The sequence below is a fragment of the Lepus europaeus genome, chromosome 4 (genome assembly GCF_033115175.1).
Source record: "Lepus europaeus isolate LE1 chromosome 4, mLepTim1.pri, whole genome shotgun sequence".
NCBI lineage: Eukaryota > Metazoa > Chordata > Mammalia > Lagomorpha > Leporidae > Lepus > Lepus europaeus.
In genome coordinates this window covers 164,007,906-164,026,939 of record NC_084830.1, presented here as the reverse complement: position 1 = coordinate 164,026,939, position 19,034 = coordinate 164,007,906, and the positions used below count along the sequence as shown (strand labels likewise).

General features: G+C 54.8%; 1 protein-coding gene across 1 annotated transcript in view; it reads right to left on the bottom strand.

The window, feature by feature from the left end:
* The window catches only part of EPB41L4A (erythrocyte membrane protein band 4.1 like 4A), a 208,259-nt gene that overhangs the window by 100,804 nt on the left and 88,421 nt on the right, over positions 1-19,034 (bottom strand). Inside the window, exon 3 of the mRNA XM_062189328.1 lies at positions 2,514-2,565. Coding sequence (XP_062045312.1) covers positions 2,514-2,565 — 52 coding nt within the window. The remainder of the gene's footprint in view (positions 1-2,513; positions 2,566-19,034) is intronic.

The window sequence follows — 19,034 nt, the reverse complement described above, 5'->3', positions numbered from 1 at the left end:
TTCTCCTCCACCAGTTAATGAACTAACACACTGGTGAAGCTAAGTAGTCTTCAGTTACACAGATCTTCAATTGTACTAATTTTTATTCTTACTGTACATCAAATTCTTAAGTATCGCATTTTTTAGGATGAAAGGTGATTATATTTTACAGTGATATTTAAATGTAATATTTTGGGGCCAGTGCTGTGGCATGGCGGGTAAAGCTGCCACCTGCAGCACTGGCACCTCATATGGATGCCAGTTTAAGTCCCAGCTGCTTCACTTCGGATCCAGCTCCCTGCTAATGCACCTGGGAAAGCAGCAGAGGATGGCCCAAGTCCTTGGGCCCCTGTAGCCATGTGGGAGGCGCAGAAGCAGCTCCTGTCTCCTGGCTTCAGATCAGCCCAGCTCCAACCCACTGTGGCCATTTGGGGAGTAAACCCGCAGATGGGAGATATCCTCTCTCTCTCTCTCTCTCTCTCTCTCTCTGTAACTTTGCCTTCTAACTAAATAAAATCTTTCAAAAACTGGAATATTTTATATATTCAGAAACTTTAAATATGTATAGAACACTAATGATGCACCTTGAAATAATTTACATTTTTCTTCAGCACTCTGACGTTTTACTCACAAAAGAAACTGAGTTTATGGTAAAACCATCATTGCTGAAATTCTTCTAATTTTCCAGCTGGCATTTTGAGGTCGACTCCTGGGGGCTAGAGCTGTAACTTCCAAGCCCCACGGTCTCCGCCACAGGGGAGGAAGTGCACAGAGAAATGAGAACGATGCTGATCTTCACAGAGACGGCGCTGCAGCCACCGACGGCTCTGTGGTTCCGGGACCCCCGTGCCTTTCTGAAGCTCAGCCAGGGGCCCGCGTCCGTGCCCACGAGTGCTGTGTGACTAGCATCCCACAGGGACAGAGCCCTCACGTGCAGAGTGTGGGCTCAGGATGGGGTGCGAGGGATGCAGAGCCGGCGAGTGCCTGACCAGCAGTGAATCATGTCTTAACATGTGGCTCAGGGAGCACAGAGGTCCAGCTGGGCCGCCGAGGAGGGTGGGGGGATGGACGGTGGCGCCGGCTGGACAGCAGCGAGAACGTGCTTCCTGCCACTGCACTGTGCCCCGACGTGGCTAAAACGTGAAGGCTGAGGTTCCGTGTATTTTACCAAAGTAAAAAAGGCTGTAAACTAAACAGAAAACTTTAAAAGTTGAGAGGCACAGAAGCAGGGTGACGGGAGGCAGAACTCCCACCTACTGGTTCACTTGTCCCAAAATGCCTGCGATGGCCAGAACTGGAACTCATCACTGCTGCCTCCCAGGGTCCAGAGCTGGGGACTGAGCCCACGCATGCCAGTGTGGGAGGCAGACGCTTGAACCAGGGTCTTCACTGATAGGTCAAACCCCCTTCCTCCTCCAAAACAACTTTTTTAAAGGATATTCTTTTTCAACATAAGAAGTGAGTGAGTGAGTGAGTGTGTGTGTACTTATAAGGAAAACTGGGTGATTTGGGACAGCGTTGTGGTGTAGCAGGTAAAGTCATCGCCTGCAATGCCGACATCCAGGTGGCTATCAAGTCAAGTCCTGGCTTTTCCATTTCTGATCCAGCTTCCTGCTAGTGACCTGGGAAAAGCAGTGGAAAATGGCCCAAGTCCTTGGGCCACTGCCACCCATGTGGGAGACCCAGAAGATGCTCTTGGCTCTTGGTTCTCTCTCTGTGCCTCTGTAAGTCTAACTTTCAAATAAATGAGAGAGACAGAGAAATCTTCCATCTGCTGGTTCACTTCCCAAATAGCTTCAACAGCCAGGGTTGGGCCAGGCCGAAGCCAGGGACCAGGAGCTTCATCTGGATTTCCCGCATGGGTACAGGGGTCCAAGTACTTGGGCCATCTTCTGTGGTTTTCTCTGGCATATTGGCAGGGAGCTGGGTTGGAAATGGAGCAGTCAGGACTCGAACCAGCACTGATATGGGATGCTGGCACTGCAGATGGCGGCTTTACCCACTATGCCAGAACACCAACCCCATAAATAAATCTAAAAAACTTGGTTTATCAAAATTAAGATTAAACAGCACAATCTAATTGCATAGTCTCCTAGTAATAGTCCCAGTGGTAGAATCCAAAGCTAGCCCAGCAGAAAGACCCTCTCTCTGAAGCCATAGCAACTTTCCAGGGTCCAGGGCACCCCTGAGCCAGGAACTTGCAAACTGAATGCCGTAAGGGCAAAACCGCTTCATAACCCAGAAATTCAGACCCAAGACCTGTACATCACCTTCTGTTCAAACAATGCCTCACTGCCTTTTCAGTTTTAAGGTCAAATTGCAAAGACAAGACAACAGAGAAAGCTCAGGTGTGCCCCGAGGACAAATTCAATACTGAGCTCCAGGACAGCAAACTCTACGCAGTGTTTGCAAAGATGTAGAGGCACACAACACCTAGCGCTCATACAAGCACTGAGGTCCACTGCTGTGCCCACAAGCCACGGGCTGGAGCCCACCTTCACGCCGCCCCTAACACAATGAAATGACATACATACTGTTGATCAGTTCCTTGTGTTCAGCAAGGGTCTTTGCAGGATCCAGCCAGTACTGCGAGGAAGAAAGGGATGGTCACAGACGTTAGTGGATTGGCATTGCCTTTTACTTCAAGAATACCTGCACACTGTGACTTCAGTTACACTTAAACACTGGCTAAGCTGAACACTTCATTTATCCTACACACACACACTCACACACAGACACACAAGCACTTTCTGTGGCCAGAACACAGTGGGAGAGAGGCTGTGGTCAGGAACAGGCTTGGCGGGTGGGCGCTGAGCACCAGGTCAACCCATCCAGCTTAGGAGTCCATCCTCTCATGCTCTCCAAGTGTCCTCCCAGAATCCCCATCACAACGCCCCCAGAACTGTGTCAATCCCTAAAATGTCCCCAACCGCCTCGCTTCCAGTCCCTCCCTGCAGCACAACAGCTCAGCGTTAGGAAGCAAGCACACGAATTAACCAAGAGCAGCTCAGTTCCAGGGCCAAGGTCCCAGCATGGGCGCAGCCTCATTGTCACCTTGGGGACAAGCACTGGACAGCCCTGAGCCTCCTCCAGGCTGCTGTGCCTACCAAACTCATTCATGCAAATTACTCAGAGCAGCCCCACCCACACCAAGCACAGCACTGCGTGCCCATGATGGTGACCTCAACGACATGTGGGCACTCTCGATGCCCGCCCTGCACCCATCTACGGCACTTGCTGATCCACATGAGGGAATCTGCCAACATGATTTCGAGCACTGATGGGTGGGTTTTGGGCCCCAGGGAGAGCCTTTCCTTGAAATGGCACCTTGGTGATGTGAAAGGACGGAGAGGCCAGGGGTCTCCCAAGGGTAAGCCCAGGGAGCACAAAGAGGGCTGCACACAGGGGAAGGGGTGAGCTCCCAGGAGGGCAGGGGAGGGGCAAGCCGAGCTCCCCTACCACCGCCCCCACCAAGTGTTGGGACTCCAAGGCCCAAACGACCCAGGTTCCACTTCCCTGTGCTCCTGAGTGAAGAAAGGACAATTCTCCATGGGGAGGTGGGAGCTGGCTCATCCCGGGCCCCTGGTTTCCAGCACCCTGATGTGCCCCAGGGAGAACAGCCCCCAGGACCCCCAGGGGAGTCCAAGAGAGCCCACCTGCCATCCCCTTCCCTCTTTAGCTGAGGGTGCTCACGCCAGCTCTGCTGTGAGACAGCAATCACAAGCAGTAATCATCCTATTTTTAACAGCACAGTACTGGCACCAACGCAGACACGGGGACCAATCCACACACTTACAGCCAAGCCATTTTCAACAATGGAACCAAGGGCACATGACAGGGAAAAAACAGTCTGCTCAACAAACAGTGCTGGGAAAACTGGACACCCAGAGGCAGAAAAACTAGACCCGGATCCACGCCGTTCTCAACAGTCAGCTCAGGACAGGTGGAAGACGCCAGTGTTAGTAGCCACGGAACCAGCGGAAGGCAACAAGCACAGAGCTGCACACACAGGGCTGGGTACTGACTGCAGAGAAGACCCCAAACACACAGGCGGCAAACACAGGCCTCTACCTCTAACAGCTAACTGCACGAGGGCAATGATCCACACCGCACGAATACTGTAGTCACGTGACTGTGAGATCTGATCCAGTACCAAACCCTCTTCACGTGAATGTCACCTCACTATTTCCCGCTGCCACAGCAGTCTCACCTCAACCTATCTGAGGATACATCAGAAAGTTTTGGAAAAAACAGAATTAAAAGATGAGCCCGGGGTGGGCGGCTGGCACGGCAGTTGTCACTTGGGGCACCGACACCCTATATGCAGTGGCTGGGTTCAAGTCCTAGTCCCATTGCTGATCCAGCCTCCTGCTAATGTGCACCTGGGGAAGGCAGCAGCTGATGGCTCAAGTCCTTAGACCCTTGCCACCCATGTGGGAGACCTGACTTGGGTTCCCAGCTCCTGGCTTTGGCCTGGCCCAGACCTGGGTGTCACAGGCATTTGGGGAGTGAATCAGCAAAGAGGTCTCTGTTTCCTTGCCTTTCAAACAAAATGAAAACTTCTTTAAAGATACATTTATTCTGGTGCAAAAACCCTTGAAATCCATGCAGGGCTTTTAATAAACAATTTTTTGAACACCCCTTGGATAAGCACAGCAGCCAATGGCTGTTATCCTGCTCTTCATGTCTCATTTTTTAAGGTCAGAGTCACTTCCTTCCAAAACAGGAGAGGCTTCTAGGCAGAGGCTGCCAGCAGCGAAACACCCTGGGATCCCACAGTGATAAAAGATGTGGCCTTGGCGTCAGGACGGTCCACAGGGAGACCCTGGCTCCTCCAAGCAGAGCAAACCAGTCCCAGTGTGAGGCCGCACGTCAGGCCCAGGGCAGAGCTAAATCTGGACGAATGCAAAGCCACAGATTCCTCCCGTGAACAGGGATGCTCAGTAGCTGGGCTGCCTCTGCCACTCACGTGACGTGCAAAGCTCTGGCTACCCCTGGATCATTCAAAGCGAACAAGCACACAGGCCCACCGACCCCAGCAACAGGCTCCTCCTCGGCCAAAGTGATTACTGCCAACTCCGAGGCTCCTGGCAGCACCACTTAGCATCTCAGAGCTTGGCAGGCCAGGGGGGTTCCAAGGCACAGAGGCCAGGCTGGGTGTTGGGCCCCACAGCCCACCTGTGAGAGCACCGAGTGGGGATGGAGGGCTGCCGATTGGCCGGCAGAGGCCTCCCAGCTCCCCAGGGCAGAGGCGCTTGGATGCTGGGTCTCAGCGCCTCACAACACGTGCAAGCCTGGGCTTGGCAGGGGTGGGGCTCTGGCCCTCCTGCTGTCCACTCACTCTCATCGCGACACTGGCAAGGCCAGGAAATCAAGTCGGAGGCCAGCTTTCTCCCTCCTCCTCCTCCTCCTCCTCACACTGTCATCCCAGGAAGACACCCTTTACAGAGTCTTCAATTCATCTTTTGTCTTCCTGTCTCCAGCAGGTCTTCCAGTCGTTCAGAGAGCCAGGAAAACAGGAAGGTTGCTTTTCACTCAAAGGACCAGGAAGGACGGGTTAGCCTGGCAAAAAAATCCCACTCACTTTTCATCTGTGCAGTCTAAAACAAACCCCCTGCTTGCAGAGTGGTTACCCGGGGAAGGTGAAGGCTACATGGAAGGTTCTGGGATGAGTCAGAAATTACCATCCTGCATCAAGACACAGCAGAGGCCAGCGGCAGTCAGGGGCTCCGCCCAGCTCCCCGCCCCCACAGCAGGATCACCCAGGCACGGGCAAAGCCTCCCTGGATCCAGCTGGGAGCCTGGGGTTATGGAGGCCAATGACAGCTGCCCCAGAATATAAATAATAAACACAGCCACCAGGTCTCGCAAGCCACGGTCTGAACGTTGTTCCCTTGGAACCACAGCTTGAGTGGCAGCGGCCCTTGTCAATGGGCAAACGACACACACACATGTTGGGGCCCAGAGGAACAGGCCCAGTGGTCACACCGCGGCTGCGGGGAAATGGGCACGGACTTTGCAGTGAGCGCAGCCGCAGAGCCGTCACAGCTGCTCCCAGCACTCTGGCTGTGGGGCTCTGACCCAGGGCACTGCTCCCTCCCCTGACGGGGCTGCAGTGCCCCTGCAGGTGGCTTTGTGTCCGGGATGGAGCAGAAGCACACAGATGAGGGTCTCTGTGACCTGGCCCAGTCTGGAGGCAGCCACAACCACTAGAAGACACATGCATATACAACCACAACCCACTGCAGAGTGTGACACAGTGGTGTGTGTGCAGGCGAGGGCACAACGGATATCAAAACAAGCCATAGCGGCCAGCACTGTGGCAAAACCGGTTAAGTTGCCACCCATAACGCCAGCATCCTGTATGAGCACTGGTTCGAGTCCCAGCTATTCAAATCCAGCTCCCTGCAAATGCACAGGGGAAAGCAGAAGACGGCCCAAGTGCTTGGGCCCCTGCACCCACATGAGAGATCTGGAAGAAGCTCCTGGCTCCTGGCTTCAGCCTGGCCTAGGCTGAGCCACTGTAGCCATTTGGGGAGTGAACATGTGGATGGAAAATCTCTCTTTCTCTCTACCCACCCTCACCTCTGCCCTGTGACTCTGCTTTTCAAATAAATAAAACTTTTATTTACAAAATAAATAAAATTATGCACAAAAAAGGGACTCTTCTGAGGTGTGAATAAGGTTTCACTGAAGAAGAAAACCACTGAACAATGAGTTCAGGGAGACAAGAACTTCCTGAAAACACATCAGTGGAAGAGACCATGACCTTGGGCTTTTATAAAGCAGGAGTCTAAAGCAAACATGCGCATTGCTAAGTGACAGTAAGAATGCAAAACCCCACATCCTAAATCGGATGCCATCCTGAAGTCAGTGCTGCCCCAGGCCCAGCAGATACTCAGCCAAGAGCTCAACAGGCGAGGACGTTGTGGCCTGGACACGGTCCGTCCCCTCCAAAGCTTGCCTCGCACATGGCACTGTGCGGGAGCAGTGTGAGAGGCAGTGGGGCCTGCAGGAGGTGAGGAGGCCGGGGCACACTGCCCACACAAGGGGGTTAACGCCGGTCTCCTGGACTCTTGATTCTCCTGGGGTGAGTGAGTCTTCAGTCCCATAGATGGGATTCGTCACCGCAGAGCGAGCTGCTGACAAGTGCGGCTGCCTCTTTTCTCTTCCAGGCCCTCTCGCTTGCCCTCCTGCCGTCCGCCAGGGTACCAGGGCGCACAAGGCCTTCACCAGAGGTGGCTGCCTGATCCTGGACTTCAGCCGCCAGAACCGTGAGCCCAAATAAACCTCTCTCCTTGAATGTCGCCCGTCCCGGGGTGATGTTTTATCAGCAGAAATCAGACTAAGTCCATTCTGACTTTCCCCCCACCGGAGTGGGGGATGTAGGAACAGCAAGGGGTGCTGGGCCACAGGGAGCGGCCCTGGGGTGCACCCAGGGCCAACACATGCGTCCCGTGGGGGTCAGCACCATCTCACGCATTCCCTGTCAACATCCACGCAGCTCATTCTCTCAGTCATTCGGGTCCCCCCCCTGCTCCTCTGTCTCGGACCCAGTGTGCACCCTGCGGTCAGTGCACGCTCATGGCTGCACAGGACCCCGTTTTATAGGAAGGCAATGACTTAGCCAAGACAGAGCCTGCTTCGGTGCCCTAAGTTCTCACATCTGCTTCCTCACCCAGGAGAGCTAACGCATGCCCCCTCACACCCAGTCACCGTGGAGCCACAGCAGGGCCTCTGGCTGTGCCCCTCAGCAGGGAGCAGACTGGCAGCCTCGCCCCGGCAGCCCTGTCCGTCTCAGTCGTGGTGCCGATGCAGCCCCGAGAGAAGCGACAGGCCCTTCTGATTCTGACTGACAGCCATGGCTGAACGCCTTGGGCTTCTCTCCCCCACTGCGTCATCCGTTTCCTAGGTAACAGTCCACAGAATTAGGTTTCCGACCTCCAACACCATCCAGTAAATCAACACCCTCGCCTTCAAAAGGCTCAGAGTCTGCCCTTCCTGTTGGCCGCTGTGCGTGGGCAGCCTCCCACGTGCTGGTGGTGGAACAGCCCTCCAGAAGACACGCTCGGGACTGCAGGGAGTGGGCGATGCGGCCGCGTCCACTTTCGACCTGCACGCTGGGCGCGCCGCTGTCTCCTGCCGAGAACGTAAGAACGCTGCTTAGCTCCTGAACAGGCCACAGCAGAACACACAGCTCTGTCCAGAGAGCAGAGCAGCCCGCGAGCAAAGGGAGCAGAAACAGTTGGCATCTCCCGGGGACAAGGGAGCCACCTGGCTCTCAACAGACATGGCAGGCGATCCTTGGGGATCTGCGGGACTCGCGGCATGATCCCATGGGAGCCAGGGCTGTGGTGGGCGTTGTCTGTGCACTTCCCTCTGCCCCTGGAAACGGGTCCCGGGCCCACCACATGACACCAGCAGGACGCAGCCTTAGTTTGCTCCTGGTTTGGACTGCGAAGCCCCAGGCGCCTGGGTCAGGGCACTGTGGGGAGCCACACACAGCAGACACAAGCATGGCCGCTGCGCGGTTGTCGAGTGGGTCCCACTCTTCAGCAGGCGTGGGTTTCAGGGAAGCACTGTCAGGCTGCCTGGCTCCCCAGAAGGAGTCACTCATCCCAGCACTACCCTTCAGACCTCACCCAGCGACCTGGCACCACTCTACCCTTCAGACCTCACCCAGCGACTTGGCGTCACTCTACATAGCGGTTGTAGACTGCATTTTCATTCTGTTTGAAAGGGAGGGAGACAGACAGACAGACGGAGAGAGATCTTCCATTCACTGGTTGATCCCCCTAATGCCCACAACAGCCAGGGCTGGACCAGGCCAAAGCCAGAAGCCAGGAACTCCATCTGGGTCTCCCATGTGGGTGACAGGGACCCAAGCACTTGAGTCATCACCTGCTTGCTCCCATGGTGCACATTAGCAGGGAGCAGTAACAGTGGAGCCAGGGCTCAAACCCGGCCCTCCAACACAGGACACAGGTGTCCCAAGAGGTGACTTAACCGCTGAGCCACACACCCGATTGGGTTCTAGAAATAATGATAGGAACAGCCGGGCACTGCTGGAGCCTTCCCATTCATTTACTTACTGAACCCTCTTTAACATTCTGTGTGGTAGGAACTACTACAATGAACAGTTTTGTAAACAAGGAACCACTGTGCAAACAACCTGCATAAAAGCGTGGATCAGCGACCCCCAGGCCCCTTCCATGCCACGCCCCAGCCACGCAGCCATCTAGAACGCTGCCTCAACAGTCACGAGTCTTGATTCTGAGCTTCTCCTTGCCAGAACCAATGCCTGTTTCTGCTGCTCACTCCCGCTGATACTCACACTCCACCAAGCTCCACTGGGGTCCCCGCTGTCCCCGCAGATGTCCCCCATTCCCTCGCACACCCTCCCGCCAACAACCACTCGCACCCACGAGGAAGACCTCCAGCCACTGGCCCCTCGGAGCAGGCACCTGAGGCCTGCACCACTCTCAGCACACTGCATCGCCACAGCTCAGCACTCCAGAATCATTATCGAGGACCCAAGAGAACCCAGAGTCCTGACCCGTTCTATTCTCAGGCACTTTCTCCTGTGTCTTTAAACTTCGGCTTCTCTCCCCTCCTCACCTAGAGCTGAAGATCTCGGCAGTTCATGGAGGAAGCGCACGTACCCACACACGCACTCCACCCCGCCCACCACCTGCCTGCCCCGTGCTTGTGTCCAGTCCTCTCCAGCAAAGGCCCGCCCTGCCCACCTGCCCGGGACACAGCACGGCCACGGCCTGCTCATTACTGCACCATCAAGCTTCCTCTCTAGAAACTAATTCCTATGTTCAAGAAAATCAAAAAGCTTTCTGATTCCCCTTATCACTTCTTCTTCTTCTTCTTCTTCTTCTTTTTTTTTTTTTAGACAGGCAGAGTGGACAGTGAGAGAGAGAGAGAGACAGAAAGATCTTCCTTTGCCGTTGGTTCACCCTCCAATGGCCGCCGCGGCTGGCGCGCTGCGGCCGGCGCACTGCGCTGATCTGATGGCAGGAGCCAGGTGCTTCTCCTGGTCTCCCATGGGGTGCAGGGCCCAAGCACCTGGGCCATCCTCCACTGCACTCCCTGGCCACAGCAGAGAGCTGGCCTGGAAGAGGGGCAACCGGGACAGAATCCGGCGCCCCGACCAGGACTAGAATCCGGTGTGCCGGTGTCGCAAGGCGGAGGATTAGCCTGTTGAGCCACGGCGCCGGCTCCCTTATCACTTCTGTACTTTAAAATAAATCTCTGGGCCGGCGCTGTGGCACAGCAGGTTAAAGCCCTGGCCTGAAGCGCCAGCATCCCAAATGGGCGCCAGTTCTAGTCCCAGCTGCTCCTCTTCCGATCCAGTTCTCTGCTATGGCCTCAGAAAGCAGTAGAAGATGGCCCAAGTCCTTGGGCCGCTGCACTTATGTAGGAGACCTGGAAGAAGCTCCTGGCTTCAGATTGGCGAAACTCCAGCCACTGTGGCCATCTGGGAGAGTGAACCAGCGGATGGAAGACCTCTTTCTGTCTCTACCTTTCTCTGTAACTCTTTCAAATAAATAAAATAAATCTTAAAAATAAATAAATAAGTAAATCTCTGGAAAACATAAGAAAAGTGGTCTGTACTCTGCCTCTCTCGCCCTAACCTGAGCCCACCACAGCAGTGGCCTCCACGCTGTTGAGCCCAAGACAGAAGCAGAGGCTTCGTCGCTCACCAGGTGCTTAGATACCTCCCCCCTGCCTCCCCTCCCCCCTCACCAGCCACACCTTCTCGGTCTCCCTCCTGGCTGCTCTTTACCTCCCCAGCCAGGAAAGGCCAGGCCTGCCCGGGGCTGGAAATGCCACCTGGGTCCTCCAGCAGACACCAAACATCAACAGACCAGAATCCTCCCCCAGGGCCAGCTGCCTACCAGACAGCTCCACTCGATGCCACCAGAATCTGCAACGTGGCGTGTTGCTGACGGATCCAAAAGGAACCAATGACACCACTCCCTCCACAAACACCCACTCTCCTGTGGGCCCTGACTCTCTAGAGGACAGAACGCCCTCTGCAGGCACCGTCCACGTCTGCCATCCCTCTGCAAACCCTACTGGCCCCCGGTGCCAAAACAGACGGAATCGGACATTGCCCACTGCTCTGGGGCCACCGTCACCCGGCACCCTTCCAAGCCAGCCAGAACTGCCCCCTCTCTGCAGGCCACTGAGGCCCCCATGATCTGGGCCCTCTGCCCTCACTTCTCACTGAAGCATGAGAGCCAGAGGGGCCTAACGGAGAGCAGAGGGAGAGCGACGGGAAGCAGGAGGGGAGGCGGCCTTGCCAGGCAGGGGCAGCCGGACAGGGATGTCAGATGCAGGCCGACCCAAGTGGGAGATTTCCGGCCAGCTGGGCAAAGTGCCACGGCCCCTCTTGCTATGAGGAAAGAAGAGGAGAGGGCGAAGAGACACAAAAACAAGAAGACTTCATGAATCAGAAGGAGCTGGGGTCTCCCCTGCTCCCTCGGCAGAAGGCAGCCCGTGGCTCTAGGCAAAGATGGACATAAAACCCCCTTGCCACGCCCTCAGAGGTCAGCACGCTGCCACGCCCTCAGAGGTCAGCACGCTGCCACGCCCTCCGGAGGTCAGCACGCTGCCACGCCCTCAGAGGTCAGCACGCTGCCACACCCTCAGAGGTCAGCACGCTGCCACGCCCTCCGGAGGTCAGCACGCTGCCACGCAGACCTCTTCCTAAGTAACAAAGGGTCCCTAGGGCACTCCTGGACGTTGTTCCTCAGCAGCGGTTTAACCTAAGCACAGACATGGGAGCTGAGGCCAGCTGTCCCCACCAAGGCCGGGCCACCTCACAGAGGCGTGACCCACATTTGTGTGGTCACTGGGGGGTGGTTTTTTGCAAGGCAAGAATAACAGGAAAACCCGACTTCAGAACCTCTCGGATCTGCACTCTGCACTCAGCAGCGCCGCTGCTCCTCCTGCGCTGGCGCTTCTTGAGCTCTGTGGTCGCACTGTGTCTTCACAGCAGGTGCTGGCACTGCCCCAGCCACGGGACACACCCTCAGACCACGCTGCTCCTCGTGGACGTCATGCAACACGCCTGCCTCTGCAAGGCGCAGTCGGCCACACCCACTGCCTTTCAGTTTAACCTGTGCATTCCCACGCGGGCAACAAGGGTTTCTAGAATCGTTCCTGCTACGTCTGACTCCCGAGCCCACAGATTTCATCACAAATAAAGCAACAGATCACAAGTTGTTTTGTTAGAGGACCTCAGGGACCTCCATCTGACCCCCTGGGAGCCCCAGGCCTGGCCTCACCAGAGCTGCCCTACGGTTTCAATCTCTTAGGGCCAGTGCGTCTGGACTAACTCCTCAGATGAAGACAAACACACCTATAGGGACGACGGCTTCTACAAGAAAAGCGCCACACGCTGTGCATGGACACTGCCGTCATCGGTCCCGGTTGCTCATGAACGTCAGCTCTGCCCCAGCGGGCTTCAGCCACGCTGCAGGTAATGACGTTACCGCGCTCCTAAGAGCTGAGCAATAACGCATCGCCGTGCGGACTTCACCTGGAACGCTAGCCCCGCGTCGGGGCTCTAACCAGCCCGTAGCTGGCTAAAGGAGACTTGCTGAAGCTTGCTCCTGAAGCTGACCGTGGTACTTGCACAGAGGGCTAAGGCAGGGGCTTCTGCATCAGGCCAACTGTCCCCTGCCCAACACCCACACTCGGTGGGGCCAAGCATCCACGGGCCTCTTACGTGGCGAGCACAGCCACACGCCACAGCCTTGGCCCTGCTCCTCTGCATTGTCACCCCCTCCCCAAAGGACCCTACCTGGCCTCAGGACTGCAGAAACCCGGGGGCTCTGAACAGTGATGCCAACCTCTCACTGGGAAGTCCAATGGACACTTTAAGCTCAACACATCCAAAGCAGAAGTCCAGACTCTCCTTCCTGTTCTGACCGCAGTCAGAGCCCATGACTCGGCTGCAGGCTGCTGGGCCCTGTGTGTGGTGCATCCGGCATCGCTGGGCTTCTCAGACGTGTGCCTGCCTCGGGGCCACTGCACCTCCCCTTGCCGTCACTCAAGCCTTGGATTCAGTGTCAGCTCAGGAGGCCTCTTCTGACCCCCAGTGGGAGAGCCTCCCAGTCTCTCTTCAGAGCACCGTCACTCTTGACACTTGAACACACTGAAGTTCTGTCTGTCTTAGATGTGAGCTCCGGGGAGACCAGGCAGCTGTCCCCACCCCACTTCCAGAGACAAAGGGCTGCCCAGGAAACACTTGCAGCTGGACTGAGTGGGAACGAAAAACAGCAAATACCGACCAGAGTGAAGAAAGAGCAGAGAATGTTACACGGAAGCCTCTTGAATTCACAGCTCTCATAAAACATACTGCAGCTCCCCTGCCCCAAATCTGAGACCTCATGCAAAAAAACAACAACAACAACAACAAACCACTAAGCTTCTACACGTCATCGGTTTGCAAAAGGCCAACTTCTGCTAAATCATCAGGCAACATTCAAGGCCCATGTCTATTAGAAAAAGTGGGTACACTCCAACCCACCCTCTCATGGCATGTGCCCAAATTTAAACAGTGCCCGGGGCACCCCACTCACTGGAACAGGCCCTACAGATCACACAACTGAGTCATCTTTGCTCTCAGAGCACAGAATATACCAGAACTTTTATAAAACCCCCTGGAAGAACAACACAGGAAATATCCTACCAGTGGGCTCCCGGCACCTCCCAACCCAGTCCCTTATTATATTCACAGGGGAAAATGCCCGAGATTCAGAACGAAGTCAAATCAGAGTTAACTTAGCACAGGTTTTTATCAAAACTCCAGATGTAAGAAACTAGTTTCCTATGGTGATCAAGAAAACGCTGTGGATCATAAAGCCACTGCTTTCCCACGAGCCACCATCAACCATCCGGGACTCTCCTTGAGAGTTCATTCTGATTTCAGCAGGGAGAAGGACAACCTAGTTTTTTGAATGTTCATGATAAGGGAACCAGCAATACTCCTTTCGTGAGCTTATGGCAACTGAGAACTTGTGGGTCCGGAAAATGTCCCAGGAACCTGTTCTACTGACCGCAAGAACATCCCACGTCGCTGCCTGCCTTGTCACACACAGACGGATGTTTGAATTTTCAGACGTAAGTGATGCATGTTGAGGCTTCTTCCATTAATGACAACTTTGTTTTGAAAGATTTTGCACCTTTATTATTATTTTCATCTGCTTCTCCTTTCAATGTCATGTTGGTGGAAAACGGGCACTGGCTACCTTTAATGAAGAAAGAACTTTCTGTGCAGCAGGAAGTTCAGCCCTGGCCTCTCTAGACCACAGCACAGCAGATTAAAGAAAGCCATGGGGTAAGACATTGGACTACACACGATCCACGCCAGGCCCACGCATGCCGATGGGGACCGACCACCTGAGAAGAGTCTCCTTCTCGAACACCAAGTTCCAGGTGTGTCAGGGAGCTGGCCCTAGACAAATCCAGGCCTTCCCACTGCACTTCTGCATCACATCAAAATCAACAGAGATCTGCGCGCCGGCCGCAGCGACCACTTGGGGGGTGAACCAACGGAAAAAGGAAGACCTTTCTCTCTCTCTCTCTCTCTCTCTCTCTCTCTCTCTCACTGTCTAACTCTGCCTGTCTAATTAATTAATTTAAAAAAACAGAGATCTGAAAGCCACGCAACGCCTGCTCTGCTGGCCTCGCGGCCACAGAGGGCAAGGCAGGCAGTGCACACTGTGGGTGCCACTGGCGGGCTGCCTGCACCAGCAGCTCCCAGGAAAACACAGCCTCTTCCTTCCTCACTAGAGTCTTCATCAGCTACGGAGAAGCAGTTACTCCATGGTGGGATCTACACCACACAGCTTCAGGCGATGCGGGCTGGGCTCCGATCCCCACATGATGGCCTCCTGTCACCGCCACCTGACCCCATCTCTCACCAGACAGGAGCCCTCTCAGCAGCACCAGGGGCCGCCAGCATGCTAACAACATCGTAATAAATTCCCTATAATCAGCAAATCTCTAACCTACCTTCCTCCTATCTCAGCAAGCTTTCCTGGTCTTTTTTTAAAGAAAGGTGAAATCTGGTGAAGACGAACATCAGGAGAGGCCTTTCATGAGAGGTGCTGGGTTCAAAGACCGGCAGCACCCAGACGGGGCACAGGGGCCGAGGCCCTCACCTCCCGGGGCGCACACGGTCATGAGAGGCCCACACTCAGCAATATCACAGGTCACAGACTCTGCAGTGACACAGGTGCTCAGAGAGAACAAAGGCAAACACAGGGCCATGTGTGTAACACGGGACAGCAACCGGCCCACACGGGAAGCATCAGAGACATCTGACCTGGGTGGTTAGGAACAGCAGTACTTAAGAGGGTAAAAACGAGGCGGGGAAGGGAAGAAGGGTGTCTAGGGAGGGAGGCGCAGGCAGAGGGTGGGGCTGGCTGGGCCCAGGAGCTGCACTGCAGGGCTGCGTGTCTGGAAGGACCTTGCCGTTGACGCTCAGCAGCCTGCGTCTTCCTCAGGGCTGTTCAGGGAGTTACAGAGGCCTCCACAGGACCCCAGGCCAACCTGCGGGCACCAGATCTCAAATTCAGAGAAGGGGACCTTGCGCCTGTGTACACCAGTTGTCCCAGCTGTTACTGGCAGCGCCTCTTTCACAGTATCCTGGTCCCATCTGATCGCACAGTCATCGACACAGGTGTTCAGTTACCGCACTGCACACCATGAATACCTACAGTTATTGCGTGCCAATTAAAAGCACCTGGTTTAGATGGCAAGTTACCTGATCTCTCCAAGTATGAAGGAGTAGAACCAACAGGACTGTGCTTGCTTAGCTATGAGGAGAGGGGAGAGGTGGTGTTGGGAGGCACCCAGGACTCCCTCCTGGGTGGTCAGGTAGGCGGCGAGGCTTCCTAAGCGATTGGCACACAGGTGCAGGCACCTGCGGGAAGAGCACCTGGGGACTTCCTGCGGGGCATACAGGCAGCAGAGAGCTCTCAGCAACGCAACGCCCAGTGCCCAGGCACTCCCGCAACGGACCTACCTGAGGACAGACTGAGTGAGGGCGTCCGTGGGCTCTCCCTCCTCCCACTCCCCCTACCGAAGTCCTGCCATCCCCATTTACCAAAGAAAGGCATCTCTCGCCGCCCGAGCTGTCAGGGGAAACACAGGAGCGTTTTAAGCAATGGGACAAACGCTGCTTTAACAAAAGACGCCACAAACCAGAAGGGAGAGTGCTTTCCTTCCCCGCTCACGCGTATTTCTGCAAGGACCAGGCAAAGCCTCGGAAAACAAAGCCACAGCTCAGAGTGGAGAGCAGGCGGCAGAAGGAGTCATTTCCGGCATCTTCCACCCTCAGCTACTATCAGCACATGCATGGCTCGCGAGGAAAAGTCCTCTGGGGAGCCCAAGTCCTGTGGGGTCCACCAAGGGCAGGTGACAGAACGGGGCCCAGAGCTCCAAGGTGAGGCACTTTCCACAGGACACAGCTTTTATCCACATGGGCAAATGGCAGACAGCAAGCTGGCCCGGCTGGGTGGTTTACCGATGACTGGCTTTGCCCTGGGATTACGTGTTCGGACATTTTCTGTAACCTGAAAGAGCTAAGTCTGCAGGTTCAATTCTGATGAAAATACAAAGCGCACAATGGGATAAGAGCATGACACCAAAAAGCTTGTATTGGCAAATGTATGTCGAAATGAATGATTTTTTTTTTTTTTTTTTTTTTTGGCCAGGCAGAGTTAGACAGTGAGAGACACAGAGAGAGTTATAGATAGTGAGAGACAGAGAGAAAGGTCCTCCTTCCATTGGTTCACTCCCCTAATGGCCACCACAGCCGGCACTGCACCGATCTGAAGCCAGGAGCCAGGTGCGTCCTCCCGGTCTCCCATGCGGGTGCAGGGACCCAAGCACTTGGGCCATCCTCCACTGCACTCCCTGGCCACAGCAGAGAGCTGGACTGGAAGAGGAGCAACCAGGACTAGTACCCGGCGCCCCAACCAGGAATAGAACCTGGGGTGCCGGCGACGCCGCAAGCGGAGGATTAGCCAAGTGAACCATGGCACCAGCCAAAATGAATGATTTCTAAATTTTCCTAATCCCATCTGTGTTGTAATAAATCAGGTACCTCTAAATAAAAGAGAAAAAACATAATGTAAAATATTTTGACAAGCCTTGGTAAACACTTTTAATGCATTTCCTAGAAACTGTGGAGTTGAATTATGACCACAATTCACTCATTGCTTGCAAAGCAGTGGGTTTTAATTCATCACTTTCAGCCGAGTTGGAGAAGCCACAGCAGCGGTCTAGAGGGAGGGAGAGGGTCAGGGTTGAGGGTGACCACGTGCACCTCAGGGACCCCAGGGCCCAGGACGAAGGGCGCTGCCTGCCTCAGAAATCTTCCATTCCCCGTGGTTCGGTGCACAGGCTGCACAGGGCTCATGAAGACAAAAAGTAGGAATTAAACGCTCGCCAGCCCAACCCCTACCCAGGGATTACTACAATCGTCAGAGACCCGCAGCCTAACCAGAGGAAAACGCCGCACCCCCCTCAGGAAGGGATGCGTCTCCAACGAGCGCTCCCGTGGTTGTAATGCTGAGAACACAAACTCCACTGTGCAGGAAGAGCCATGGCAACAACTACTCTTGATGCTCAGTAACAGCTGGAGCCTTAAGGTCTCAGGAAACTAACTTTATTTATTTATTTATTTATTTATTTTTTGACAGGCAGAGTGGATAGTGAGAGAGAGAGAGAGAGAAAGGTCTTCCTTTTTGCCGTTGGTTCACCCTCTCCAATGGCCGCTGCGGCCGGCGCATCTCACTGATCCGAAGCCAGGAGCCAGGTGCTTCTCCTGGTCTCCCATGGGGTGCAGGGCCCAAGCACTTGGGCCATCCTCCACTGCCTTCCCGGGCCACAGCAGAGAGCTGGCCTGGAAGAGGGGCAACCGGGATAGAATCCAGCGCCCCAACTGGGGTTAGAACCCGGTGTGCCGGCGCCGCAAGGTGGAGGATTAGCCTGTTGAGCCAAGGTGCCGACCAGGAAACTAACTTTTAAAGCCTCAAGTTGCATGTGTGATGTTAAGGGTAAACATATTTCATTAATAAAAACATCAGGAGGCTGGCGCTGTGGCGCAGGTTAATCCTCTGCCTGCAGCACCAGCATCCCATGCGTGTACCAGTTCTAGTCCCAGCTGCTCTGTTATAGCTTGGAGACCCAAGTGCTTGGGTCCTTGCACCCACATGGGAAACCCAGAAGAAGCTCCTGGCTCCTGGCTTTGGATTGGCTCAGCTCTGGCCACTGCGGCCATTTGCAGAGTTAACCAGCAGATAGAGGACCTCTCTCTCTGTCTCTCCATCTCACAGTCTGTAACTCTACCTCTCAAATAAACTTCAAAAAAATCAGAAAATTTGATGGAGAAAGTGAAATAGAAATACAAGTTTAAGAACAAAAAAAGGAATAAAAGCAATTTCTGAGTTTTCCTGAAGAACCTGCTCACATATTTTTAAAAGCAGACGATGCGTCCAAATTGCTATGATCCATGGATTCACTGAGTATACGTAAAAGAAAGGCAACAGAGTTTATAGCATCAGTGTCTCCAATAAACCACAGATTTGCATCAACCAAAACTTACAACTAACTTTTCATCCTCAAGCCTGAAATTACACACAGGTGCATGATTTCTGAAAAGTTCTTGAAAAGCGCTGCCTCAGGAACATATGCAGAAGAGAGACTCAGAGGGGAAGGCGAAGACCTCAGCGGCTCCTCCTCTGCCCTTGGGGGCCCACAGGCGTCCACGCAGTGATATGAGCTGATGCCGCAGCAGCCACGTGGCCCAGAGCACGCCAAGGCTTCCTCACCGCGACCCCTTACAGCCCCACGACCACCTGTGACTCTCCTGCTGCAGAAACGGAGGGCCTGAGGCCTGGAGGGTGGGGACATGCCTGCTGCTCGCCTTCCAGGTGGCAGGGAGTCTCCTCACTGTGCACAGAGGACCCCTGGGAGACCTGGGCTGCAATGGCCACCAGGCTTCAGACAGAGATGCAGACGCC